Below are 26,521 nucleotides of genomic sequence, written 5' to 3'. Positions count from 1 at the left end.
CTCCTCTTCTGCCCTCACTCCTCCCTCGTCCCGTCCTCCGTCCTCTGTCCATCTCACAATAGCAACATCAACGGACACACCCCTCTCGTCCTCCTCTTTTCCTTGTCTTCCTTCTCCCCCCTCCTCTCTCCCTCCCTCTCTCCCTCTCTCCCTCTCTCTCTCTCTCTCTGTCTCTCTACTCCCCCCCTCCCTCCCCCCTTCCCCCTTCTTCCCCATTTACTATGCAGTCCCTCTTTTCCGTGACAAACAACGTCTCCCTCGTCACTATCAACGTCACTCCCGGTACCTTTCTCGCCGTCGTCGGTCTGCTGCTCTGCTTCCTCACCCTCTACATCCCAGTCGTCCCCCATATACGCCTCCCCCGTGTATCACTCCCGCGTAACCTCGTCTCGTCCTCGCACAACAGCGAATCACCCGCCGCCTCGTCGTCGGCCCTCATTCGGAGTGTCACCAGCGCCTCATTCTCCCCCGCCCCTTCCTCCTCCACTGCCCTCGCTGCTGCTGTTAAGGCTGCTCCCCCCACCACTACTGGCCGTCGACATAGACTCCAAAAAGCCCTACCTGCATTACCACCGCCACCAGGCCCATCGCGTGCTTCTGCGCTGCCCGCCCCCCCATCACTGATTGAGCAGCTGACGCCTTCGCGCCAGCTTGCGCTCCCGGACTTTATCTCCTCCTACTGGAGTGGTCGTCGCCGCACTCGCCGCGATTCGACCCCTCCTCCTCACACACCACATCTCAAACATGGCACTGACACAATCACCGCCGCCCCTGCGTCCATCGCCAGCCGCAACGAGCTTGCCCCCGTCGCCGGAGCCAGACGGGACAGCAGGACCTACTCAGGACGACGAGCTTCTTCTGGACGCATCTCTGCAAGACTTCGAGTCACCACCCAGCCCCTCGACCGAGGCCACCTCGTCCGCCTCGACTCACCCGTCCTCGACTCGTCCGTCCTCGGTGCTTCCCGGCAGCGAGTTCGCTCCGGAAGAGGACATCCACCACCTCCAAGGTCAACATCACCACCAGTCGCCGCCCCCGTCGTCGCCGTCGAACCTCGACGCCGAATCGGAGGCGGACTCCGCCGCTGGTGGCTTCTCACCACCGGCGTGGCGGAAGCTCGACAACGGCAGACGCAGCGCCGGCTTCTGGAAGGGTCGTCTACATGATGGCCCTGCCCTCGGCGCCACTGCCCTCGGCTACCAGCTCACGGACCCTTCCTCGCCTATCGCCAATGCAGGAAACAGTGTAGGCGAGAAGGAGGATGATGACAGTGACATTGGGAACGCCTCGGACACGACAAGCATACTGCAACGTGCCATACGCACAAGGCTGCCCCGGGGAAGTCAGAGCCCTGTCAAGATGCGCAGCCCCAACCCGGAAGCGCAAGACGACACCATCAAAGTCGAGTCGCTGGCGCCTGCGCTGACTGTTGCTTCACCTCCACGAGAAGCGCCGTCTGACAACTGCAAGTTCACTCCCCTTCTAACCTGCCTTGCGCCCATCAACATCACACAACCATCTTTGCTGACTGAAAGCCCCAGATTTCCGCATAGCCCTCCGCGCCGAGGTTCAGCAGCGCACTGAGCCTATCGAGGCCACCGTCTCCTTTCTGCGCAAGCGCTACCAGGCCGTGACGTCCTCGTGGCTCGCCGTCATCATCAACACCCTTATCGCGCTCCTCAGCATCCTCTTCGTCAAGACGCTCCTACAGCCTGTCGCTTCGCGCCCGGCTGGTGACCTCGTCAAGGTGGCCGGCGTCGCGCGCTCCTTTGAGCCGCTCATTTACTACTCGGAGAACGCCGTTGCCCAGGTGCACGACCTGCAGGCCACGAGCGTGGCTGTCTGGGACCTCGGCGAGAGCGTGCGTTCTAGCGACATGCGCGACGCCGCGAGCATCGTCTCCGACCTCGACGCCCTGAGCGAGACGATGAGGACCCTGTCTGTCGAGATGACCAAGTTCTTTGCCCGCGTTGACGGCGACGTGGACGGGTATGCTTCACCCGCCGTCAGCTAACCGTGTATCGTACACAGTTAACGCGCATCTAGTATACTCAACGTCATGGACTGGGCTAGGATGCACCTCAGCCGCCTCCACAACGCCCCCGCGCCGTCGACCATATCGGCCGCCTACGACAACATTCACAACATGCTCTCCCAGGCGCGGGTTCTCGAGGACGCGCAAGGCACCCCCACGCCGCTCGGAAACCTGGCCACGCGCGTCTTTGGCCTGTCTAACCCGCAGCGCGAGCAGCGACTCATCCAGCTGCTCTTCACCGAGTTCCTGACCGTCCTCGAGGACAGCATCGCCGCCGAGCTCCAGCACAGCGTCACCCTGTTCGCTCTCTTCGAAGCTGTCGACCGCCACTTTCTCAACCTCGCGCGCGCCGTCGTCCGCGAGTCGTCCGCACAGGAGGCCCTGCACGCCGACGCCCTCGCCGGTCTCTGGGTGCGCCTGCTCGGGGCCCGCGCCAACGAGCTCGCCAAGTTTGCCCGCAACCGCGACCTCCTCCGCGACGTCCGCGACAAGACGGTCCGCAACAAGCGCGTCCTCATCGACCATCACGGACGTCTTCTCACCCTCAAGGCCTCCCTGGAGAGTCTTCGTGGGAGGCTCGTCTCCCCGCTCGTCCGCGGCGTCGCGAACAGCTCCGGCGCGACCGCCACGCTCCTCTCCCTCGAAGACCAGATTCACGGCATCACCTCGGTCAGCGAGTACCTGGCCGACCTGAGACGACACCAAAAGGGCAGGATCATGGAGACTCTCTTTGCCGGCGTTCCTGGGCAGCGCATCCCCGTCACAGGTGGCGGTGCCACTAGTGGCGGTGAGATTGGCGGCTTCGACGCCCACGGGAAGAGGATTTAATGAGGGTGATTTAATGATGCGAGATTTTCAAAGAAGAAGGGTGAGGAGGCGGAGATCTTTGTCCCTTGTTGTCATGCTTTGTTGGCGCTCTGTTTGTTTTCCCTGGCGTGGAAGAGTAATCGTTGGTCGACGTTAGCTTGAACTCTTCCTTTTTTGGTCATTGCTGGTCTTGGCAAGGAAAATCATGCATACACGGTTGGAATCGCGCCGGATTATAGTGTTTGTTTTGGAAGGAGTTTTTGGTCGGAAACAGCATTGGGAGGGACACATGGAACGGTAGGTATACTCCAAGTAAGCATTGTTTGTCCTTGTATTCTACTATACTACAAGGTAGTGGCGAGTATGTATGTATGTACAGAGCATTTCACTTTAAAAAAACAAATAAAAATAAGGAAGAGAAGCGTGTCACACAGCCGTGTTTGTACCCTGGCAGGATTCATGGCAACATTGCACCTACATACATACATAGCTTGAGAGTCATCAACTACGTCAGCACAGTGCACAAAGGGATAATAATTTTAACATTTTTATTAGTCCTATCATAGAAAAATCTCCTTCTTTGCCTGGTAAAATCTCGTGGACTAGTCGAGGGGTATCTCTGTCCACAGCAATTCTTTCAAACAATCTCAGGCCTTGCCAGCCACTGTGCAGCCAGCGCCTCTCAGCTTTTTTGCCTCCAATTCTCGCCATCCGGTTCCCGAGCCCAAACCGTCTTGCAACCGCAACTTTTGACTTTTGTGCGCCGTGCCTGACAAGAAATAGCAAGTCCAACTATACAAATGTAACCCTGTAGACAATCGTCATGAGATAGCAGATATTCTGTGCCGCCAATACTCATACACATATGCCGATATCAGGTTGCATAACAAAGAAAGCCCAAAGCCCAAATGTTAAGTCAAGTAACAAAAGAAAATCAAGCAATATGGGGTGAGCTGCTCGCACTTGAGCCTATGCTCCTCCCCAGATCCTCAGCTGAAACGTTGCATTTAGGCCTTGGTCTCGGCCTCCTTCTTCTCCTCGCCGCCCTCCTGGGTCTTGACGTATTCGTCATAGACGGCAAGGGCCTCGTCGACCTTGGACTTGAGAGCGGCATCGTCCTCGATCAAGTTAATGAGTTCGGAGTTGTCCATCTCAAGAAGCATACCGGTGATCTTGCCAGCAAGCTCGCCGTTAATGGCCTGGATCTTGGGGAAAATCATCTCACCGAGCATCTGCTTCTGCTGTGCAGGAGGAGCACCGGCGATCTGAGCCTGGAGGGCAGAGCCACTGTCGCCGGGGCGGGCAGTCTGGTTGGCGGTATTGTTGGCATTGTTGCCACCGCGGTTGCCACCACGGCCCATGCTGCCCTGGCGGTTGTTAGGAGGGAAGCCAGGAACAGCGTTAGGAGGCATGCCAGCGTTGCCACGGCCGCCCTGAGGACCGCCACGGCCACCACCGAGAGCAGCCTGCTGAGCCTGCTGCATGGCAGCCATGAACTGGGGAGTGCCGGGCTGGCCAAACTGGGGAGGGAACTGGTTGGGCATGTTGTACATGTTGGGGGGCATCTGCTGGGGGCCGCCACGGCCGCCCTGCTGGGGGTAGCCGGGGAACTGGCCAGGACGGCCACCAGGCATACCCATGCCAGGCTGGGGGAAGGGCATGCCACGGCCACCCTGGGGGATGAAGCCGGGCTGCTGGCCAGCGGCGTAGAAGACCGGGGGCTGCATAAACTGCTGGGGCATACCAGCGGCGGCGGCAGCCTGCTGCATGCGCATCTGGTTGCGAGCCTGGATACTAGCCTCAAGCTGGCTCTTGCGGACATCCTTGCGCTGAGCGAGGGCGACGTAGAGGGGCTTGCCGTTGATCATGCGCTGGTTCATCTCGGCGACGGCCTTGGTGGCATCGTCAGGGTTGCTAAAGCAGACGAAACCGAAGCCCTTGCTCTTACCGAGCTTCTTGGATCCCTTCTTGTCCTTCTTGTCCTGGTCGCTGTTGTCCTCCTCGGCGGCCTCGTCCTTGTTCTCCTCATCCTTCTTGTTCTCCTTGTCCTTGTCGTCGGCCTCCTTGGCCTCCTCATCGTCATCGGAGGGGCTATCTCTCATGACCTTGGCGGAGGTGATGGGGCCAAACTCGGTGAACATGGTACGGAGCTTCTCGTCATCAACGTCGTCATCAAGGTTCTTGATGTACAGGTTGACACCCTGGTACTTGCTGGCCTTTTCGATGCGGGCAGCCTCGTAGGACTTGCGGAGCTCCTCCTCACGCTCGTGCTTCTTCTGGGCGCGGCCGACGTAGAGCTCCTGGCCGTGGAAGTCCTTGTTGTTCAGCTGGTCGACAGCCTTGGCGGCGGCTTCGTGGGTGGTGAAGTTGACAAAACCGAAGCCACGGCTCTTGCCGTCCGGGTCGCGGGCAATGGAGGAAGAGGTGACATCGCCGTGGCCCTCGAAGAGCTCGCGGAACTGGTCGTCGGTGACATCGGGGCTGATGTTCTTGACGTATACGTTGGTGAAGTTGGCCTTCATCTCCTCGAACTTGGACTGGCGGTCCTTCTTGGGGATGTGGTGGCCGACGTAGACCTTCTTCTCGTTGAGGAGCATGCCGTTGACGTGCTTGATGGCCTGCTGAGCAGCCTCATCGGTCTCGTAGTGGACGAAACCGTAACCCTTGGAGTTGCCGTTCTCGTCCTGAGCAACCTTGCAGGAGAGAATGTTACCGAAGGCAGCAAAGGTGTCGTGGAGGGCCTTGTTGTCGATGGCGACGTCGAGGTTCTTGATGAAGACGTTGCCCTGGCCAGTCTTGCGGAGGGCGGGGTCACGCTGAGACCACATGATGCGGCAGGGACGGCCCTTGATCAGGGTGTAGTTGAGCTCCTCAAGAGCCTTCTCACCGTCGGGGGTCGAGTTGTAGTTGACGTAGGCGTAACCGAGAGAGCGGCGGGTGACGGCGTCACGGCAGACACGGATGGAAGCGACGGCGCCGATCTGGGAGAAGAGCTCGAAGAGCATGGCCTCGGTGACGGAGGGGTCGAGCTCGCCAACGTAGAGGGAGGCGGAGTTCTGGGGGTGAGGAGCGGCGGAGCTGGGGGTAGGGCCAGCATCGTCACCAGCGGGGGCGGAGACAGAGGTGTCGACGGAGGGCTTGCCGTCGATGGAGGTGTTGTTGAGGTCGGCGGCGAGCTGATCAACAGCGGCGGAGTTGTTGGAGGCAGACATTGTGTCGTGTTGAGTTAACAAGTCGACGGGGACTGGGTTCGGCAGGTTATGTTAGCGAGGAGGGCGGCAGGGAGACGGGAGAGGGAGAGGGAGAGGGAGAGGGAGAGGAGGGGAGCGCGACGTACAAGTTGGTGTCGTGTGGTAGAAGGAGAAAACCGGCAACGTAGCAGACTGGCTGTTGACGAAGCTGGGATGAGAAGAAAACACAGAAAGTCTTTGAGTGAGAGGCTCAGAGAAAGACGGCGGTTGGCGGGAGTTGAGAGAGTCGACCAATCTATCGCACGAGACGAGGGGGGGGGGTTTTATGGTTTTCAAATTTTTTTTGTAGGTTTTCTTGATTGAATACAAGAGGAGGGACAGAGAAGATAGTGCTGGGACTATTTCTCTGAACTAACTCGCCTCGAAAAAGTTGAGGGTTTTGTGGTGATAGGTTTTGGTGGTGGTGTGGAAGAGAAGAAGAAGGGAAAGCGAGGAAAAAAAAAAAATTCGGCGTGTTGATATATTTTTTCTTGCCTGGTTGGCCTTGACCGACTTGACTATGGTGGAGTGCCCTTTCCGCCTCGCACACAGCACACAAGCCACGCCAAAAAATAGGGTGTGTGTCCGCCGTCTGTTTGCGCGCCAAGTTGGAACTACAGAGTGAAAGAAGTGGGTGGCGTGGCGTGCCAGGCACGGGCTTGCACAGTGCATAGTCGACAGTATAAGCTTTATTCTTACAGTATGTCTCCCCTCATCTTTCTTCGCAAGTTACTACCTGACTAACTAACCAGTCATTAGGTTAGTAGTCTCTCTGGCTTGTTGGAGGCAAGACAACTGGTGCTCGGCAGTTGGCCCAGGGCTCCTGCACCCGACTAAGTATGTATGTATGTACATACATACACACAACCTGTGGCTCGTGACTGTGGCTCGTGCTACTTTACAGTGCTGCCTGTCGGCGCCAATTGTACTTCCCTGGAGTATAATTGTTTGTCCCTTTCTCCTTCCTTCACTTTTACCGCCTGTATTACGAGCAAGTATCCTTCCCCTCTACTCTTTCATTGTTGCCTACACTAGGTAGTTATTTATCCGCGACGTACCTGGGCGCTTCTGCTCATGCACGTCACTTCAACAACTGTGCATCTGCAGGGGTCATTACTCTAGTCTGGGGCCCCCGAAATGAAAGCGATGCGCAAAGAGATGAAGAGTAATAACTAATGTTTCGACGTTGCCATCATTGTGTCTCAGCTAAGCGACAACACTTGCTGTAATTAGGTACCTACATGGCCGGCCATGATGTAAGCTTGAAAATGCAGAAAGTAAGATTGTAATTCCAGCACAGAGTATCCGAGGTGGCTCTATGTACTTACAAAACTCTGGCACTGTAAACGTTGGTCCGTGCACGCCGCCTCCAAAGTCTCCAAAGTGGGCGAACCTTTTTGCCCAACTACTGTAGTTCATCCAGCATCAATTTCCTCGCGCCTCATCATCTCGCCAAAGCTCGCCCACACTGCCTTATTTCACCAACTCGCCACCGCTAGCGACTCAATTCCAAACCATCCATCGTCTCCTTGTGCCCTTGACGTCCCACTGTTCCCATCACAGCGCCGCCGTCGCCGCCGCCGCGCGCAACCGCTCCCAACATGTCAATACCAGCCTACCACGAGTCTCTTCCCTGTACGTGCCCAGCATCCCCCTCCACAAGCTCTAATCGTTTCACTCAAGAAAAACACACGGCTAATCCTCCCTTCCCAGACATTGACGAGGAGCCCTCCGTCGAGGTCCTCGCTGCCGCGCGCGCCCTCATCGACGCCGAAATCGCCTCCTCCTCCTCCTCCTCCTCCTCCGCCTCGCCGCCATCCCACCCCCCTCCCTCCTTTACGTCTACTATGACTATCGAGCTCGACCGCGTCGCCTCGCAGACCCCCCTCCAACCCCTCGACCTCTCCCGCTATGAAGCCCAAGATCCCCTCCCGACATCCTCCGCGCCCGCCGCCTCCCTCCGCGGGCCCCTCGAGCGCGCCCAGGTCTCCGCCGCGTACCTGGCCGCGCGCAACCAGAACCTGCGCCTCCTCGACCGCGGCGGCCGCAACGCCTGGCTGCTCGTCAACTACCACGCCGAGACCGAGCTGCGCACGCTCGAGGCCGAGCTGGCGGCCGCGAGGCGCGAGGTCGACCTGGTCAACGCGGCGCGGCGCGCGAGGCAGGACGAGGTCGCGGCGGAGATGCGCGGCCTGGAGGAGGGCTGGCGCGCGAGGGTCGGTAGGGTGCTGGAGACGGAGATCGCGGTCGAGGAGCTGAGGCAGCAGATCCGCGACGAGCTGCGGAATCAGAACCCGCCACGAGAGTAGCAGGTGGTTGGTTCGCTTTTGGTCTTCCAGATCTGGGAGGTAGACTTTCCGCTTCTCTCGGGGATTGGATTTCGAGTGTACATGCATGCTGGGCACTGCCGTTTGCTCTGGGAAGGAGCGTGGTGAAGCAAAAGGCGTTTACGTTTACTTTTCAAATATACTACCCACTACAAAACGTGGATGTTATACGTTACTCAGTCCTTTCAGAAGATGTTCTGTGTTATGCTGCTTGATTTATATCACTCATGAACGCTAAAAGATCTCGCTGTTGTCGTCATAGTCGTCGTCTAACTCAAATCAAACCCTGCACCAGACGTGATGGCGTAGAGAAGCTTCTCACGCAGCCTCTCCTCCGTTTTATACACTGGCAGCTTAAGCAAATTGATACATGTGCTCGCACTCGGCAACCGTTCTTCGTCGTTTCCTCCAGAACGGATGCAGAATAGCGGCCGGAGTTGGGAGAAGCCGAGCAGTGGTGCGCGCGGCGTGGAGCTAACATACTTGAGCAAGTTTCTCCGCTTCTCGTCGGTAAATTCGTGCATCACCTTCCAAAATATCTTGATCGTTGGGTGCTCTTCCTTGTCGTCACCCAACTCGTACAAGCCCGAGTAGACCGTGTTCTTACGCAGGTCTTCCAAATCAATCTCCGACGAGTCACCCCCGACAAGACGCTGGAGCTCTGACTGGTTGAACATGGAAAGCCACGATGGTCGGATAATTGCGCGCAGACCTCGCAGAAATGCCGCTGTTTGTGGAGCAGACTGCACAACCAGCCGGTGCCGAGCCATATATGAAATGTACAACGGCCGATTGTCATTCGTCACATAAACCTGGTCCCCGTTGGCCACCAGCAGTTTTGTCACCGTCTTTATCGGTGCTTTGGGCATCGAGACTTGATCTGATACCGTAAAGCTGATATCAAGTTCCGAGACGTCTCCAGGGTAGTTTTTGAGGCGAAGCATGCCGTTGTATAGCTCCTCGTCTAGGTCCCGCAAGTCGTTGATGCTGCCTTTGTAGTTGTTTTCGTCATCCGGCCCAGCAGAGGGCCACTTCAGTAGAAAGAAGCCAGCAAAGTTGACGTCAACAAGAATGCCCTCGTACATGCATTTTCCCACCAAGCGGCCCAGGAATTCGTATCGCCGAAGCTGCGAGTTGAGCATCTGGCGCCACTCAGGAAAAGATTCGTTCACATGGCCTACTCTCATTGTCTCCTTGATTGCATCTATGGCAATTGGGTTTGGGTAGAGGAGCCCAGAGGGGCTGGCGGTGAACATGTTGATGCCATCTTCATGACCGCTCAAGGCTTCCGATATAACGCTGATGAGAAACTCTTTAGTAACACCTCCGCCGTCAATTCCGGCTTCAGGTTCATCAAATTGGTCAACAAAGGTGATCGCAATTGGGTCCTTGAGGCCGTCGCCAATCTTGTACAGCTCTTCAAAGGCATCTTCAAAGAGTTGACCTCTGCGAATCTGGGCAGCGTGCTTAGCAAGTACCGGAAACGCGTGGTCAGGGGCTCTGCCTCTGAGCTCCTTGTCCACATCGATAAAAAGCCTGAAGATCCTAACACGAGTATCGAACGGCACGGCAAAAGGCATATGTTTCAGCACAGCCAGTTTTGGCCCTAGCTCTGCTAGTCGGCGCTCTCGTTGCGCTCGTCTCTGCTGCCTCGCTATCTTCTCTCGCGCCGCACGACCTGCGAGTGGCTCACGAGAAGACATACGGTCAAGACCGTCTTCGTCTTCATCACCGTCATCTTCATCATCGCCATCGCCATGGCTATCGTAGGACAACGCTTCCTGCCGTTGGCGCTTCTCCTCTGCGAGGACAGCACCGACAAAGTCTTCTTGCTGCAGCTGATCCGTGATGAGCCAATGATCTTTTGGAAGGAAAGCTTTCCGCGAGTCCCTCTCGTAGAGCATCGTCATTGTACTGGATACTATGTCGCGAAGGCTGTCAAGATCCAACTTTGTAGATCTGAGCTTGATTGCTTTCGGCGATGTTTTTGCAGAAGCAGCTGACTTGTTGCGGTGTTGAGACTCAAGAAAGCCTCGCCGTACCGGACAAAGCTCATGACCTTTGTAATACAGTGTAAAGGCGATATTCTTGAGGAAGAGACTGAGCGACTTGACGTCCTCAAGTGACAAACTGCAGGTCTGAATGCGCGATGGCGAAGAGTTTTCTTGTAACGGAGATGGATGGATGCCGCTAAAGAAATCTTGGTCGTCACTCAGTCGCAGAATGAAGGTGTATAGTTCGAGGAAGAGGAGGATTATACGCCACTCTTGATCTGAGTCGGTCTCCCCGCCGTCGGGCAGGGGGCCATCGTTGAGGTATTGATTGAGAATGGGAAACGTTTGCCCGGGTTCGTCCCGGAGAATCTTGAAGACCTGTGTTTCTTGGGCCATCTGCCACAGGAATTTGACGGTAGGAACAGACCTTATTCCTGTTGTGACTTGTTCTAGAAATAACCTCATGCGGATATCGTCAGCTTTCCCAGAGAAGCTTTGCAGCAATGTCAGCAGGTAGCCTGCCAACAAACTGGTGGTGTTGCAGCTTGGTTGGCTGGAGTTGGCAGTAAAGTATCGCAGGATGTTAGATGTGCCTTCGCTACTGCTAAGCCATAGCAGCTGACGGGAAATGTAGGAGTTGTCGGGCTGATCGGGGCTGCGAAAATCGCCCTCTGATTCGGCTGTGAGTGAGTTGGGTGTGGTCACGCGAGCACTGATTTCGGATGTGAGAGCCGAGAGTTGGATGAAGAGGGAGCGAATTGGGTCGATGCCAGCGTGTGTCCAAGTAGAAGTTCTCGTGAGATCGGTAGTATGAGCGAGGAGCCACATGAGTCCATCGGAAGAGTCGGTGTGAACGCGTCTCGAGCTGTACGAATAGCCAATTTCTTCGCTGAGCAGTTGGGGGCTAATGATTGCGGCGAACGACTCAATATTGTCCTCGAACAGTGTAATATTCTCCTCGGTTAGGAATTCGCGAGTAAAATACGCAAAGGCTGGAATGCAGTGGTGGTGTTAGTGATGTTCTTGTGGAAGAGGCTTATCGGGCGAAGGAAGGGGTGGAAGACGTACCGCTAGAGTCGTCGGACGTGAGGGCGGCACGTAGACTCTCCAGTACATCTTGGAGCCAGTCTTCACCCTGAACCTTTTTGCATAAAGCAGCCAAGGCAGCAAAATATCTATTCCCGGAGGAGCTTAGAGCTTGGGGCACGAATTCGAGAATTTGGGTAGCGAGGCGGAGAAGAAGGCGGAGTTCATCGGTAAGAGTGCTGGTCATAGGCGAGGTGTTAGCAGACAACGTGATCAGAGGACAGTATGAGAGAGGGAGCACTCATACCCTGTGGTTGAAGTTGAAGCAGACTCCAAAGCAGAGTTAATAACGTGAAGGAGCCTCGGTAGACGAGTTGGGTGCGCTGGCCAAAGGCTGGTCGAGGTGACGCCAGCCGCGTCATAGGCATAGTGTTGCAAGCGTCGGAGATCGTCAAGTCGGGCGGCCGGTCTGCAAAACGAGAGTAACAGGACGAATGCGCGATGCAACCTGTCTGTGTCACCGGGGGCCCCGGGTTCGGTATACAGGCGGTCAAAGGCGGCGCGGTGCATGTCGCTGACACGACACCGTTCTCTGTGACCCCGCCATGATCGTTGGATGCGCGAGGCTGCCTTCAGTCGCTCCCTGTCGGCTTGCCTCCTCTCACGATCAGCTTTGGCGTCCAAGACGGTCTTTTTGGTGGTCGAGGCGGTGGATGGAGACCACGATGTATTAGCAAAGGGATTTCCGACGCTACCGCTGAGGTTGACGTTGCGAGGGCGCCTCGAGTTGCCGGTGAAGGTTGGGAACATGGCAAACAGGAGGGGGGGTGGCGTGACGAGGGATGGAAGGAAGGCTTGCGGCAGTGCCCTCAAAGCTTAGAAGCGAAGAGGGCTGGGTGATGGGGGTTCGTAAAATACGCTTGTTGATAAATATGTATCAAGGGAAGAGGGGATGTAAAGGATGGAATCGAGTTAACATGTCCAAGTTCGGATCGAGAGGTACAACTGTAGGACGACATCGGGAGCGGGAAGCACCTGTGGTGGGGCAATGAGGTGAGGCATGGCAGGCTGCCTGGAGTACTTTTTGTCAGATTTGTCTTTACTTTTCTGTCAGGTTCATTTTCGATTTTTTTTTTCTCAAGTAAATAAACTAGTTATGTTTTACTTACTCTATTCATTGACTTATTTTTGAGTATTTATTGAACTGTTTTCGTTGTTCTAGAGCATCCCATGTCAACCTCTGTACTCCGAATGTCATTAACCCTTGCTCTGTAATCCGTACTAGAAATTAGCTAAGGCACGGGTAACCTTAATAACTCCTGCCACCGATGTTCTATTTCCTGCCATTCGCTTCTACAACAAACACACTGCCAAATCTTCACCTCATCATCACGACCGTCATTGACCTTGTTCCAGTCTGCGTTTGCGCATATGTATGTCCTTCTCGAAACAATTACGCCTTGTACATTGACACAATACACATCGTGTTGGAAATTATCGCTTCCGTCGCCGCTCGTTTCCAGATCTCCCCAAAAAAAAAAACGAAAGCCTTCGACCTCGCGTCTGGCCCTGTATCCTGTAATTTCAGCCTTGGAAGCTTCGCTCCAGAATCTTGGGCTTCCTGCTCGAAAGATCAATGAGCATCTGCCCAAACAGGCCGTTGGCCCATGCAAACCTATCATGGACAACGTTAGCTTGCATGATTCTTTTGCCGCGGCAGACGACGGGCAGGAGACTCACCACGAACGGCTCCAGTTCGAATCATCAAATGTATTAACCGACTCATGAATCAAGCCTAGGCCACTGGTCGAACCAAGGAGCGTCTCAAGACCATGAATGATCTCATCGTCCTCGTCGCTCGTCATGATGCGCATGATGACGCCCATCGGCCAGGCCTTTCCGGGCCCCAAGTGCGGGCCGCCGGTCGAGTTGATGACCGGCCCCGTGTTGAAGTATGGGTTGGAGCGACTGAGAACAAAGTCGCGCGTGCGCTTGTAGACGGCGCTACCAGCGTTGTCATACCCGAGATGCGGGATGCTGAGCAGGGAAGGGATGTTGGCATCGTCCTATCCAAGATTCGGCATGCACGTGTCAGTCAGCTGCTTTCGGGTACACATTGCCATCACATAAACCTCTAACTCACCATGAAGTTGACGGACCCGAAGCCGTCGACCTCGTACGCGTAAATCTCGCCATACTTGGGGTGCTTGACCACACCATACTCGTCAATCGCCTTTCTGATGCTCGCCGCCATGGCCCCCATCTCCCTTGCGAGCGCCGCGTCCACGCTCTCCATGATGACGGCGCAGTTGCGCAGCCCCTGCGCGAACATCATGTTGGCCGGTACGAAGTACTGATAGATGGTCGAGTCGTCCGACGGCCGGAAGAAGCTCCGGATCATGCCGATGCCGTCGGCCACGGGGCTTCCCGCGCCGCGGTTGGCCACCACCTCGGTCGCCGTGTTGGCCTCGCGCAGCCACGTGTAGGGCGACTGGCGCACGCGGCCCTCGGCGTCGTACGTGCCGACCGTGAGACCATGGGCCGTGTCGAGCAACACGCGCACCGTCTCGCGCCAGGAGAACCGCCCGAAGAAGGCGACGTCACCCGTCGCCTCGTAGTAGTCGTGCGACAGCTGCAGAAAGGCGCCGAGGGAGTCGAGCTCGTACTTGCACTCCCAGACCTCGGCGGGGTCGTACGGCGGCGAGACCGTGTCCTGGCCGGGTAAGGCGCGGTTGTTGCCTGCTGCCGGCGCCGCGCGCTTGCCGTGGTTCACGGGCGGGATCTTGGACTCGGCGGGCGGCTGGAAGGCGTTGCAGTAGGGGTTCTTGCGCAGATAGCGCGCCTGCAGGTTGATGGCGCCGCGGAAGAGCGCCGCGACAGTGTTGGTGTCGTTGGCGACGGCGCCCATGTCGTTGGTGACGGCGCCCGTGTCGTTGAGAATGGGCTTGTACGACTGCAGCTGGTTGGCGCTGTCGCGCAGCCACATGGCGTTGATATCACCGGTAATGACAAAGGCGAGCTATAGTCGGGGAGTGTTAGTGGCCGGCCAACTGAAGAAAAGCAAGTCTCGCCTTGATGATAGCATACCTCTTCCTCTGCGTTGTCGGCCGACTTGCCTTGCCACAGCACCGTCGTGTCCACCGTGTTGGGCCAAGTGTTGAGGAAGAGCTGGTACAGGTCCGGGTCATGCACCTTGTCCTTCATGTCGGTGATGACGCGCTCGACCTCGGGCACCACGAAGGAGCGGCATTCTTTTGAGGGACGCTGGGACGGGAACTTGTACTTGCCGCCCGAGAATGGCTCGTGGCGCTCGCGGGCGTACTGCTCGTATGCCGGACAGTCGGCGGCGGCACTTAGACCGACCAGCGCGGCCAGGGCAATGGCGGACCTCATGTTCCGATTGATGGTTTTTTTTTGGTCGATCCGCAGGTTCACGAATTATACTGCAGTATCGTTGGCCTTGAGCTGGAGATGATCAGGGTGACTACCACGAGGGCGATTAAAGCAGTGCAGTTGTCCCTATTTATACAGTTGCAGCATGATGGTGCACTAGACGGGTAAAACTGTGGCTTCCAACTCGACGAGTCGTGCGGAGTAATAAGCATGCAGTTTGTCAGGCCGACAAACAGTCTCATTCCATCCATCATGACCCCACGATATGCGCTATTGCAGCTTTAGAAGGTGAGAGACTTTGCACACGGACCAGTGTACTTGCCAGTAACTTGATCATGGGTTTTGTTTTGTTTGCGGTGTAGATAAAAGGAAGGGGCCCCCCTGCTAGTGTGGTACCATTCGGTTCTCCCCAAGAGTTGGCCTTGGTAACGAACTGCAGTGGTTGTAACCATCTCGTGTGTTGAAAGGCGACTAACACAGCAAGGCATCATGTCTGCATGCACGAGCTCGGTGTATCTCTCGATTAGTAGCCCACACTACCAAGCCACCAACGGGGAAGGCTGTCGATGCCGCCAATCATGACTGGCAAATGGGGGGATGACATGCCTGTTGTGGGTGTGCCGAGTGAGGAGCTTAGGCGAGGGCCTCGTGATGTAGGTAGGCCAGTTGGAGGGTAAGACGGAATTTGCAATGCGAACTTGGTAGACCAAAAAAAAATTCATCATGTTTGTCGGGCGAGTTGAAGCAAATACTTTTCTTAGCGGGCGTACAGCGAAGCAGGACTGTAATGGTGACGGTGATCTCCAAGATTAGAAATTTAGACTCACTGTGTTTGCCTCGGCCTCTTCCGCGACTTATCATTGGAACAAGGACAAAGGGAGAGAGGGGGGTGGTATTTGCTGAGCGGGGGAGTTCGCTCGCGACTGACCAGGCTGGATGGACTTGGCGTTGGACAGACTGGACGGGCGAGACCCATTTGTTGTGAGCCGGCTGCGCCCTGTATTATTAGCGATGATGATCTTGTCGCAACTTTTACGCCATGTATAGTTGTCGCATCCGAACCCTCTCCGATTTCGCAGCAGCCAAAGGAAACTATACGGAAACTGTCATTCCCGTCGTTGACGTCGTCAGAAGGACTATGGCGTCGCCTCCCTTGTATTCCAGCAAGCCAGCAAGCCACCATGGAAAAAGGATCCAAAAGCGCACGAATGAATGATCCTTCGGGAAAGTAAAAGGGCGACTTCCTGTCCTCTGTGCGGGGTTGACTTGGTCCAACTACAAGTTAGGACGGCGATCGCCCAGACCAAGGCGCTCTTGGCGTCCCGGTTAATAATAAGCCACCAAGCCTCTTCCCCGTGGGGAACTTGCCGTGGGGGGTTCACGGAGGCAGACGAGACCATTTCGGTTCGGCTGGTTATCGTTGACGCCGTCAAATCAAGGTCAGTGAGTGGTACGGGGTAAGCGGGCGGGCAGTTGGTATCACCGTTGGTGTCTCTGTTAAACCGCCCAGCGAAGTCTACCGGTGGCACGCCAACTTTTGAAGCTTACCACTGGCTGGAGAGCTTTCTGTGCAAGAGATGTCATTCAAGAACAAAAGTCCGCTGATCCTCGGCTACCAAGCTGGCCGTGTCGAGGTCGGGCGTGTGAAGAGCTTCGCGATGTGCGTTTCCCACGCAGAAGAGAGCACCGGTGAAGTTGACAAAGGCCGTAATGAAGACTTTTAAAAAAGGCTAATATGCAATTAATCGTGCGCCCTTCCCTCCGTCGACCCCCCGTGAACCAGCCCAACAACCGCCACAATGGCCTCGGTGATGCGTCGGCTCAACCTCTCTCTCCTTAGTCCTCGTCGCAATCCTTCACCTCATGTCTAACCCCCGTTGGGGCTGATGCGCTTCGTATGCAGAGGATCAAATGATGCGAGCCACTCACACCATCCAGCAAGGAACCCGCCAATGCTCCCTGATGCTCCAATCCCCAACAGCGGGTGCTTCCCTGCGAATGCGGGGAAGAGCCAACCAGCCAGGCACCCAGCCGAAATGGCAAAAAGGACATTGGGATACACTGCAAAAGGAAAAAAAAAAGGATTCCGAGGACAACCATGTAAGACAGAGAACTGTCTCTTCGCCCCCTCCTCCCCCCGAGCCGTCGCTGTCGCTTATTTCATCACTCGCCCCCCCGGTCCTGCCAAGGTTAAACATTGGGCCATTTTTTTTTTCTTTTCTTTTTTTTTTTTTTTTTTTTTTACATTCAGCAAAGACAATGGCGGAGAGCAACAGCACCTCCCCCGGAAACCCGGACCCCATCGCCGGGTCCGACCCGCAGCACGTCCCGGCCGAGGAGAAGCGGCCGGCCGAGGAGCACATCGAGGACGCCCCCGGCGGCAGTGACAATGGCAATGGGTCGGTGCCCAACTTGCACAAGAAGGGCGCGCTGGGATTCATCCAGCAGCAGCACACCATTCCCACCACCGGCGGCGTGATGCCGACGGGAAAGTGGGAGTACATTTTCTTTTGCATCTACTGTAAGCCGGTAGGGAACTCCGAGATGGTGCACTTGCTAACAGCCACGGAACTATGCAGACTTTTCAAACAATGGCGCTCGTAAGTACACGATAGAATCCAACAGTATACGCATCACTTGTTTTCTTCAGTACAGCTAATCATGCCATGATCTGTCCTAGCCATTGGTGGTAACGGTGGTGCCCTGCGACAGGCCCTCACCTCCCAGGCCTTTCCGGACAAGATTGTCCACTGGGGCGGCCAGCATCTCAACTGTAAGTATCCATCTATCCGCAAAGGGTTCGCAGCATACTTCTTTCTGCATAGTCTAACCAAGACAGTAAACTCCTTCCTCCTCGACATCACCGGCATCCTCTTCGCCGCCCAACTCGTCACGCTCCTGACCGTCGGTCCGTACGCCGACTACGGGAACTGGCGCCCTTGGATCATGATCAGTCAGTCACCAGCTTGTACGCTACATGTTGAGAATTGCACGCTAATACCTGCAAAAAATCACAGTCGCCCAGAGCATCCTCTACATCTGCCAGTTTGCCATGTGCGGCATCAACCAGCCTGGGCAGTGGCAGGCCGCGCAGGCCCTGTACGTCATCGGATCGCTCGCCGCCAACATTGCCACGGCGTTTTACACGGCCACGTTTCCTAGCCTGGTGCATAACCTCCCCAAGGTGCTCAAGTCTGAGCAGGACGTGCGAGATGGCGTCAAGTCGTACGTTCCAACGCAGCTTGTTCACGTTCCGCGTCGGCAGCCCCTCTTCTAACTGTCATCTCGCAGCCCCGAAGAGCACGCCGAACTCGACTCCTACGAGCGATCCAAGGTACGATACTTTTTTCTCAGAAACCAGAGGTGCCATCCTGCACGGCTCTTTCTAACTCCCTTAGCTCTACAACCTCTGCAACATCACCGGCTCCGCCCTCGTCGTCGTCTTCTACGCCATCGCCGTCGGCATCTCGGCCGGCATCGGCTTCGACACCCCGGTCAAGCTCATCCGCTCGTACAACGTGCTCATGGGCTACTTTGGCGCCCTCACCGTCATCTGCACCGTGCCCTTCTTCCTCGTCCAGAAGCACAGGCCCGGCCAGCAGCTTCCCGAGGGCACCAGCTTCTGGTCCGTCGGCTTCAAGTACGTGCCGTCTCTCAAGCGAGAAGCTCTCCGAGCAAATCAAGGATCAACTAACGCGGCTCTACATGCAGACAAATTTGGAGTGCTATGAAGTCGGCAAAGGAGCTCCGCCAGTGTCTGCTTTACCTCCTCGCCTTCTTCATGCTGCAGGAGAGTAAGTCAATCGATTGTATTCAATTTGAGGAAGTAGTCAGTCTGCTAACGCAAAAGTAGCCTTTGGAACCTACTTTAACATTACCGGCATTCTCCAGAACGAGTTCGTCTGCCCTTGCCCGTTCTCCCGTCTAAACTAACCGCTGACGCTCTCCACCGCAGGGTCATCAACTATTCGCCTCTGAAGCTGAACGCCATGAGTCTGGTTGCAGACTTGTCTGGTGGCTCAGGTACCGTCTTTGTCTTGCTTCTGCAAAAGAAGTTCCGCTTCTCTGTCAAGGCCGGCGTCTTCTACGGCGCATGCATGACTCTCGTGCCGAGTCTGTGGGGAGGCATAGGTCTGTTTACGGACAAGATTGGGTTCAAGAATGTCTGGGAATTCTGGCTCGCACAGGTATTATTTTTTTCTTTATTTCTTTTTCCCATCAGTATAAAAATACGGAGAACCCCTTCAACTAACACACCCCGTACCCAGGCCTGGAACTTCCAAACCGCAGCCTGGGGATCCTACCAAATCACCATGATCTCCGAGGTCGTTCCGGCCCCCAAGGCCTTTCTCTTCTTCGCCCTCTTCAACTGCGTCGGCAAGACGTCCGGCTTCATCGGGCCCTTCATCTCCTCGGCCATCATCGAGCGCGCCCACGGCCGGACCAACGCCGCCTACTGGTTCCTCTTCGCCATGGGCTCCGTCGGCTGCTTCGCGCTCTGGTTCGTCGACACGGATAAGGCGAAGCGGGACAACGCCCGGTACCTAGAGCGCGAGGCGGCCGAGTACTACAGCACGCGGCAGATTCAGGAGTCGCAGAACGAGAAGGCTGAGAGCACTGCCACGGCGTGATTATAGACGCTCGCTGCGCTCTGCATTCAACATGCGAGCACCATTGCAGCCCAGCAGCAATCTTGGCTGGCCGGTCCAGCTCACGGTTTACACCTTGGCTTACTTGCATCTTTTGCTGTAGTGTTTACAATATCCACGATGTTCTTTTCTTCCAAATTAATATAATAGCAATCATTGCTGGTTCGCTTCCTTGCACTGTGAGTGCAACGTGCCGCTCTTGGAGCTTAGGCTGTCGAGATTGACCGTCGACCCCTGCAGACTGCCATCCTCCAGTCGCTCAAATGAGCCCTCCAGGTCCGTCTCAGGTCGCTTTCTAACACCGTCTCGGTGGGCGATTTTGCCAATGGTGATTATGGACGTGAGGTTGTTATTCGGATCGCTAACCTTGGCCTTGCGGCCCTTGAAGTTGAAGAGTTGTGGAGGTTTCCATCGCTCGGCGAGCATGTTGAAGACGGGCAAGCACGAGCAGACGAGGCCAATCGAGAGCTCGAGCAGGCTAGCAAACTCCCAGTCAGCAAACCACGGCACGAGTTGCACATGTGCAAGCATTCATCACTTACACCGTGACAATAATTACAGCAAAATCGGCTGTCGGGTCCTTCGTGTGCATGAAGTGGACTGCAAGGACCTGCCGGTAGGTCGTGACGGCCGTCGCGATGCCTCCGGCGCCGAGCAGCAGCATGATCTTGATCTTCATGGACCGGGGCGCCTCGAGGTTCCACGTCAGTGGTATTGGGAGGATCAGGATGAAGAGGTCGGTAATCATGGCGAGGGAGATGTCGGCGTAGAAGAGCTGGGTCTGGTTGCGGCAGGTGCCGGGGACGCTCATGTCCCAGTACGCTCGGATCGGGTTGCAGACGAGGATCTTGACCATCTGGATGGGAAAGTAGGCGACGAAGAGGAGCGCCATGAAGATGTAGATGCCGCGGGCGACAAAGGGCCGGACGGCGAAGATGCGGGCTATGATGAGGAGGAGGGTGACTTTGGTAGAGTACGAGGCGGGACAGTAGACGACTGTGCCTGCGTATAGCCACTGTCAAATCGATTAGCATCCTCCAAGCTTTCTTGACAGCTTGATGGCTGTTGTCGACTATGATTACCTTGCGCATGTTGGAGTTGTCTTCTAGTGAGACCTCCCAGGCGTGGTGGCCTTGGCCATACTTGACGCCTATGATGGTCACCGTCAGTCAATGACTTATGAGCAGGTGATGGCGCCGACTTACTGATGGAGCTAAATGCAGTGTATATCATAAAAAGACTCTGTATGTAGTCTCGTATTAGTGATTCAGCTCGAAGGATACAGAGCACCTCCAGTCCTTGCTTACCCAGGCTAGGGCACAGGTGACTAGAACGAAGGTCAACACAGGAGTCGAGACACTCTGACAACAAAGACTCGCCATCTTCTCGTAAAACGTTCTTCATGACAAACACTTTTCCGTATACTCTCATGAAAAAGAAAAACGTCGACAGGGCAATACTTGTTGCGAGCCACCCGACCAAAAGCGACCGATAGCCGTCCTGCGGGTGTTCCAAGTCCGGAACTACACCGGGCGGCGGTGGCGCGACACCAGGATACGGCGACGCCATGTTGAACAAGAAATTTGAAGAGAAAGTGTGTAAATGAATTCCCTGCTATCTTTGTGACATATTTCACACAAGCAAGGGGAGAATGATCTGTACAGGGGGCGGCCCGGGTCAGCGATGCTGGATCTGGATCAAGAAGAGATCCGGAGCGGGTGGCGTTCCTTGCGTTGGGGGCCGCACGGGTTGAAGAAAGAAAGAAAGAAAGAAAGAAAGAAAGAAAAAAAGAAAAAAAGGGGCCCATTAAGGGTCTCGAGAGAGCTTTTGGAAGCATCTTTCAAGGGGTGGTAATAAAAATAGTAAGGGTAAAGCTACGGGCCATGGTGCTGCATCAGCCTTCCAAGTGCTGCAACAGTAAGCTGTTCCCCGTCCGCCGGCCACGTTGGTCAATCTTTCTAGCATGGTTCCAAGTACAGAAAACAGAGACACTATTACATATCGATCATTTGAAAGAAAAAAGTGTCCATCTTTGTGTCGTCCCGTCTGCTGGTGGACTTGGGACGAAGGACCGGCTTGGCCTCGGCGCCTCTGCCGGGCGGGGACGCGATCCCGGGACGCTGGGATCGTCGTCTGCGACTGGCTGTTGAGCTCACAAAGCGTAATAAATACGCAATGGATAGATGGATTACAAAAAGGGTACGTCGGACTGGTACGTACTCAAAACTCTTCAACATGGGATGGATCCTCGGATAGCGACGTCACAACGCTAACGTGCATGTTCAGCGGCAAAATGCGCCGGACTAGAGACGAAACAAGTCGTAGTTGATGAATCGTCTGGTGGATAGAAAAATGCTTCTCCGGACAGTTCCGCTGCCGGCAACGTCAAAATGCTCTCGAGAGCAATCTCGAATCCGAGCCGTCTTTGGTGCTTGACTGTCTCACATGTGCAGGGCACCGCACTCAGTCTGTACGTAACTGTATTACCGCTTAGTGTCGGGCAGAAAGAAGAGAGCTTTGGGTTGCACAGAATACGCCGTCCTTGAGCAGCCGACAGGGCTGACAGGACTGCGAAGGAGCTACTTGAGCATAGCCGGAGGGTCAAAAAGTATTTCATCAACAAGGCCTAGAAAGCGTACGGGCCGAATCCTTTGTCACAGCGCAAAGGGGACCTTGAGCTGAAAGAGTGAGTTCATATCTACAAGTGAGACTTACTCTACTTGCCCGCAGAACCATGTCAGCCGAAACAGGGACTTCATCTCCGGAGCGATTTCCGGGCGTCGCGCTCATCACCGGCGCCGGCGGCACAGGTAATATTATACATGACCTTTTTTTTTTCATATTGCCCACCCCCTTTTCTTAGCTAGAACATCACTTACTGCAAAAGATCATCCTCAAACAAACCCTAACCGGGAACAGGCATCGGAGCCGCCGTGGCCAGGGCCTTTGCGAGAGCCGGATGCCCCAGGCTCGCCATCACCGACATCAACAAGAGCACGCTCGCCGACACGCGGTCCTCCATCCTGCGCATCAACCCCCAAGCGCAAGTCCTGGTCCTCTACGGCGACCTCACCGACGACGCCTTCGCCCTGCGCCTCGTCGACGCCGTCGTCGAGACGTTTCAGCGCGTCGACTACCTCGTGCAGTGCGCCGGCGTGCTCGGCGCGCCGCGCCGCTCGCACGAGACCCCCGCGAGCGAGTTTGACCGCGTCAACGGCGTCAACTACCGGGCCGCCTGGCTCGTGAGCCGGCACGTGCTGGCCGGGGCCGGGCCAGCGCGGCGCGGTCGTCCACGTGGCGAGCCAGCTGGGCCTCGTGGCCAAGGCCGGCGCCGCGCCGTACTGCGCGTCCAAGGGGGCCGTCATCGGCATGACGAGGGCCGACGCGGTCGACTACGCGCCGGACGGCATCCGCGTCAACTGCGTGTGTCCGGGCATCGTGGCGACGCCGATGACGACGGGCACCAGGGAGCTGGAGGAGGCGGTTCGTCCGGCGATTCCGATCGCGCCGATGAATCGCATGGCCTCGCCGGACGAGATTGCGGGGCCGATCTTGTTTCTGTGCTCGCCCGAGGCGTCGTTTGTTCAGGGCCATGCGCTGGTAGTCGATGGAGGCTACACAATCAACTGAGGTGTTCATCCGCCACCGGTCAAATTACCTATAGGTCTATTTTCTATACACGCATGGGAAAGATTTATGCAGTCATGATACGTTCGTGAGCAAGCCTCTGATCATACAGATCCAGAGTTATCGGCACAAGAAAAGGCAACGCCCATGTCACCCTTGGAGTGGGCATCGATGACGCCCTGGATCACTCCATACGTTCCGCCAATCGTCAAGAATGCGGCGAGCGGAATCAGGAGCCAATTCAGCCAGTAGACCAGAGCCATCCACCACTTGCCGTCCTTTCGCCACTCGGGGTGGTCGTAGATGAAAAGATACGCTGGCAAGCCCAGCGCCAGCGGAGCAAATGTCAAGCTCCCGCACAGCGCGACCAGGTAGTTGAAGATGGGGATGGCGACGGCCAGCAAAAAGGCCACCGCGGAGAGGCCAAAGGTGCAGCCGAGCCACGTCGCCCAGTGCGTGGCCGTGTTCGCCTGCAGGTGCCGCGAGCCGCGCAGGAGGCGCACGAACAGGTACTTGGCCGCCATGTGCACCCAGATGCAGGCGCTCACGAGCAACCCAACGAGGCCGACGCCGTAGGCGACCATCTTGACGGTGCCGCCGGCGCTGCCGAGCGAGGGCGACGCGACCCAGCGGCCGCACCAGCGGTACACGACGAGCGAGAAGACAAGGTACGAGCTGCTGACGACGCCCATGGCGAGGTACACGGCCTTGTTGTAGTCGCGCGGCCGGCGCATCTCAGCGACGACGGGGACGAACGCGGACGTGCCAGCGCCGGCGCTGAAGATGGTGGCCACGGCGGTGATGCCGGCGACAAAGTCCGGGTCGCCGATGACGCGGTAGCCGAGATCGAAGTCGCCAGTCTGCGGCGCAGCGGCCGGGCGGTCGCGAACCGTGACGGCGACTCTGTAGAGGGGGAGATTAAATTAACGTAGGTTGCTGGATTGTGTGGGGGAAAAGGACATACACGACGATGAGGACGGCGATGAAGATGGACAGGAAGCCGACCCAGGTCAGCCAGGCCATCTTTTGCAGCTTCCGCACGCTCGCAAGGACAAAGATGGCGACGGTGGCGACTAGCATAAAATAGTTTGTGCAGACGGCGTGGTTGGAGAGCGCGTTGAGCGCAACGGCGCTGCCAAAGACGCCCGAGGCCGAGGCGATGGACCAGGTAAGGAGGAAGAGGACGCCGACGACCTCGCGCAGCCACGGGCCACCGACGACGGCGGCCATGTCGCCGATCGAGTGGCACCCGGCGTCCAGGTGCCGCGCGCGAAAGGCGCCCTGCACGACGGCACAGTACGTGTTGAGCAGGCACCAGCCGACGACGTTGATGGCGCCGGGCAGTGCGCCGAGCGTGTACAGTGCGGAGGGTATGGACAGCACGCCAGTCGCAAAGAGCGCTACAACACGAGGGATGTTGTCAGCGGGTGCTTGTTGAGCAATGATGGCATCAAGCTGCTTGCTTGCTTGTTGCGGCGGGCTGGGCTAAGCTCACCTTTCATAAAGATGACCGAGGCTGGCACCCATTCGAGGGTGCGAAAGTCGACGGCGCCATCTTCCTTCCGAAAGACCTCAAAGGACTCGCCCGGTGCCAGCTTGGGCTTCTCGTCGATGCTCCCGCTCGGTCGGTCGGGCGCCGCCGCCACCGGTGTAATGGCCTCCTCTCTCTTGCTGTCCATGGGCTGTGGTTGGTGGGTATAACAAGCAACGTGTGGCGCTCACCCAATCGGCCGAGTTGGGTGGTCCCGATGAATCGGTATCGCGTGCATCTGGAGATGTTGGAATGACAGAAAGACCAGTCTACAAAGTGCTGCCCTTTCTTTTTCTCCTTCTCTTCTCTTTGCTCACAGTCCACACCGACAACTCACCCTGCACAACCGCAAGGGATGGATGTGGGTTGCCACCACCGGCGCATCGACTTTTTTTCCCTGGCCTAATAAGTTTCTGCGTCGTCCTCCTTCTTCCCCAATGGATTTTCTAGCCTTGGGTAGTGCAATGGGTCTAGCATGCATAGTTTGGTGGATAACAGTGTAGTAATATGCCACCAGTCAGCCTCAGCAGACGACCCTAGGGCTATCTCATTCACAGAGACTTGCAATCTAACCCATAGCCGCAAACTCGGTGACCACTCAGCGGTTCTAGAGGCAATCCTAAAGAGGCTTCTACCAGCGGCGGGAGAGAGCGCGATTCGCACAACGGTAGGGGTTCCCATGAAGGTCAAGTTGTACATTTCGCCTTGTCTGGCGCTACGGCCCAGTGAGCAACATCCCAGTTGAGGCTGACGCCAGCGTCGCCCCGTGGCAGAATAGATGGCGAGAGATAGCGGCAGTTCCGGTTGTTGACGGTTGATTATCTTCGTGGGGGAGATGAGGGAGCTTTTGTTGTTGACAGTGATAATAGACTGTATCGGAGCAATCAGGGTGGGCTTGGTTCCGATACGGGCGCAGTTCCGGCGTCTTGACCGAGGTTGCCGGCATTGTGTCCGGTATGTACCCAGTGTTCCGAGATGAGATGAGACAGTGGCCCGTAGCTATTTTATGTTTTGCGGTGGGAGATCGGTATTGCGTGGAGCATTGTCGTCCAAGCAGAGCTTGTGCCCCCCTCGCAAAGTCGAGCTCTATCGGGCTGTGTTTGATGGCCATTGCGTTTGCGTTCGCAGTATAGGGTAGGGCGGGAATCTGATGAGATGACCACGTCAGCAACGCCTGGCGTGCATGGCAATATGCGTGGTTGTTTCGAGAGATGTTTAAATGTGTGAGTATGAGTGTGTTGCCGATTGAGGCCTTTGCGTAGTGATGTTGGATGTAGCGGTGTTCAAATGGTACGTTGTGCTTGTTTGTTTGTTGTTTGTTGGAAATGGTTAAAGCTGCAGCGGAAAGGCTCTGTCAGATCAAATGCACGCCAACATGCATACCACGATCCAGCTCCAGCCCTACCCATCACCCATCACCCACACCGCTACAAACCCTCCCTTTCCAGCTCACAAGACAGCAATCCCCTTTTGATGCGTCGATAGCCGCTTTTACCAGACGCCTTTGTCTTCAGTCTGCCCAGAGTGCCGGGTTCGCCCGGTGGAGAAGGGAAACGGCGCTGTGCCGGCACGTGTGCAGGTTTACGGCGTGATGGCCGAGGTACTTGTTAAGCCGAGCATCCACCCGCAAACGGCCCATATAAACAGCCTGGAGAGACAAGTCACTACCGAGCCCAGCCTCCCAACTAGGCCGGCTTGGGTCGGAAGCTAAGCCGTAGACAAGCAAAGAGTTGTTTTCATTGCCATTGTGAATACCTGCGTACCGGAGGTACAGATTACCTAGGTGAAAAAGGGTTCTTCGTCATTTTAATAGCCAATCAAAGTAGCTGTCAGTGTCGCCAAATTCGGTCGAGCCAATGTATTTCTTTGTAAATACCACCGTCAATAGGGTTGGTTAGCTGG

The 26,521-nt window shown here is 56.2% G+C and overlaps 9 protein-coding genes across 9 annotated transcripts; 4 read left to right on the top strand and 5 right to left on the bottom strand.

Annotated features, from left to right (window-relative positions):
• Positions 1-221: 221 nt before the first annotated feature.
• Positions 222-2,863, top strand: ISF_06417 (hypothetical protein; the record flags this gene model as incomplete). The annotated part of the gene is made up of 4 exons (XM_018850021.1): positions 222-974; positions 1,027-1,312; positions 1,542-1,989; positions 2,047-2,863. The coding sequence occupies 4 exons, from the start codon at positions 222-224 to the stop codon at positions 2,861-2,863; spliced, it is 2,304 nt and encodes a 767-aa protein (XP_018702998.1).
• Positions 2,864-3,849: 986 nt separating this feature from the next.
• ISF_06416 (polyadenylate-binding protein) lies at positions 3,850-6,054 on the bottom strand (the record flags this gene model as incomplete). Its single annotated transcript, XM_018850020.1, has 1 exon — positions 3,850-6,054. The coding sequence occupies one exon, from the start codon at positions 6,052-6,054 to the stop codon at positions 3,850-3,852; it is 2,205 nt and encodes a 734-aa protein (XP_018702997.1).
• Positions 6,055-7,673: 1,619 nt separating this feature from the next.
• ISF_06415 (BCAS2 family protein) lies at positions 7,674-8,381 on the top strand (the record flags this gene model as incomplete). Its single annotated transcript, XM_018850019.1, has 2 exons — positions 7,674-7,707; positions 7,786-8,381. 2 exons carry the CDS (start codon positions 7,674-7,676, stop codon positions 8,379-8,381), a joined length of 630 nt encoding a protein of 209 aa, XP_018702996.1.
• A 287-nt stretch (positions 8,382-8,668) lies between these two features.
• Positions 8,669-12,229, bottom strand: ISF_06414 (IQ and HECT domain protein; the record flags this gene model as incomplete). Its single annotated transcript, XM_018850018.1, has 3 exons — positions 8,669-11,385; positions 11,462-11,658; positions 11,727-12,229. The coding sequence occupies 3 exons, from the start codon at positions 12,227-12,229 to the stop codon at positions 8,669-8,671; spliced, it is 3,417 nt and encodes a 1,138-aa protein (XP_018702995.1).
• A 774-nt stretch (positions 12,230-13,003) lies between these two features.
• Positions 13,004-14,812, bottom strand: ISF_06413 (Six-hairpin glycosidase; the record flags this gene model as incomplete). The annotated part of the gene is made up of 4 exons (XM_018850017.1): positions 13,004-13,094; positions 13,160-13,485; positions 13,563-14,438; positions 14,507-14,812. 4 exons carry the CDS (start codon positions 14,810-14,812, stop codon positions 13,004-13,006), a joined length of 1,599 nt encoding a protein of 532 aa, XP_018702994.1.
• A 2,259-nt stretch (positions 14,813-17,071) lies between these two features.
• ISF_06412 (Major facilitator superfamily domain, general substrate transporter) lies at positions 17,072-19,443 on the top strand (the record flags this gene model as incomplete). The annotated part of the gene is made up of 11 exons (XM_018850016.1): positions 17,072-17,333; positions 17,392-17,412; positions 17,493-17,585; positions 17,652-17,765; positions 17,830-18,037; positions 18,104-18,146; positions 18,211-18,452; positions 18,524-18,606; positions 18,666-18,708; positions 18,768-18,999; positions 19,081-19,443. The coding sequence occupies 11 exons, from the start codon at positions 17,072-17,074 to the stop codon at positions 19,441-19,443; spliced, it is 1,704 nt and encodes a 567-aa protein (XP_018702993.1).
• Positions 19,444-19,614: 171 nt separating this feature from the next.
• Positions 19,615-21,030, bottom strand: ISF_06411 (integral membrane protein; the record flags this gene model as incomplete). The annotated part of the gene is made up of 4 exons (XM_018850015.1): positions 19,615-19,939; positions 20,004-20,476; positions 20,544-20,611; positions 20,667-21,030. The coding sequence occupies 4 exons, from the start codon at positions 21,028-21,030 to the stop codon at positions 19,615-19,617; spliced, it is 1,230 nt and encodes a 409-aa protein (XP_018702992.1).
• Positions 21,031-22,195: 1,165 nt separating this feature from the next.
• On the top strand, positions 22,196-23,091 carry ISF_06410 (short-chain dehydrogenase; the record flags this gene model as incomplete). The annotated part of the gene is made up of 3 exons (XM_018850014.1): positions 22,196-22,271; positions 22,381-22,703; positions 22,738-23,091. The coding sequence occupies 3 exons, from the start codon at positions 22,196-22,198 to the stop codon at positions 23,089-23,091; spliced, it is 753 nt and encodes a 250-aa protein (XP_018702991.1).
• A 101-nt stretch (positions 23,092-23,192) lies between these two features.
• On the bottom strand, positions 23,193-24,767 carry ISF_06409 (Amino acid transporter, transmembrane; the record flags this gene model as incomplete). The annotated part of the gene is made up of 3 exons (XM_018850013.1): positions 23,193-23,991; positions 24,053-24,488; positions 24,584-24,767. 3 exons carry the CDS (start codon positions 24,765-24,767, stop codon positions 23,193-23,195), a joined length of 1,419 nt encoding a protein of 472 aa, XP_018702990.1.
• Positions 24,768-26,521: the final 1,754 nt, after the last annotated feature.

This window comes from Cordyceps fumosorosea (assembly GCF_001636725.1).
Source record: "Cordyceps fumosorosea ARSEF 2679 chromosome Unknown scaffold_16, whole genome shotgun sequence".
Lineage (NCBI taxonomy): Eukaryota > Fungi > Ascomycota > Sordariomycetes > Hypocreales > Cordycipitaceae > Cordyceps > Cordyceps fumosorosea.
Note: the sequence above shows the minus strand (reverse complement) of the source record. Positions and strands in the feature narration are given on the sequence as shown.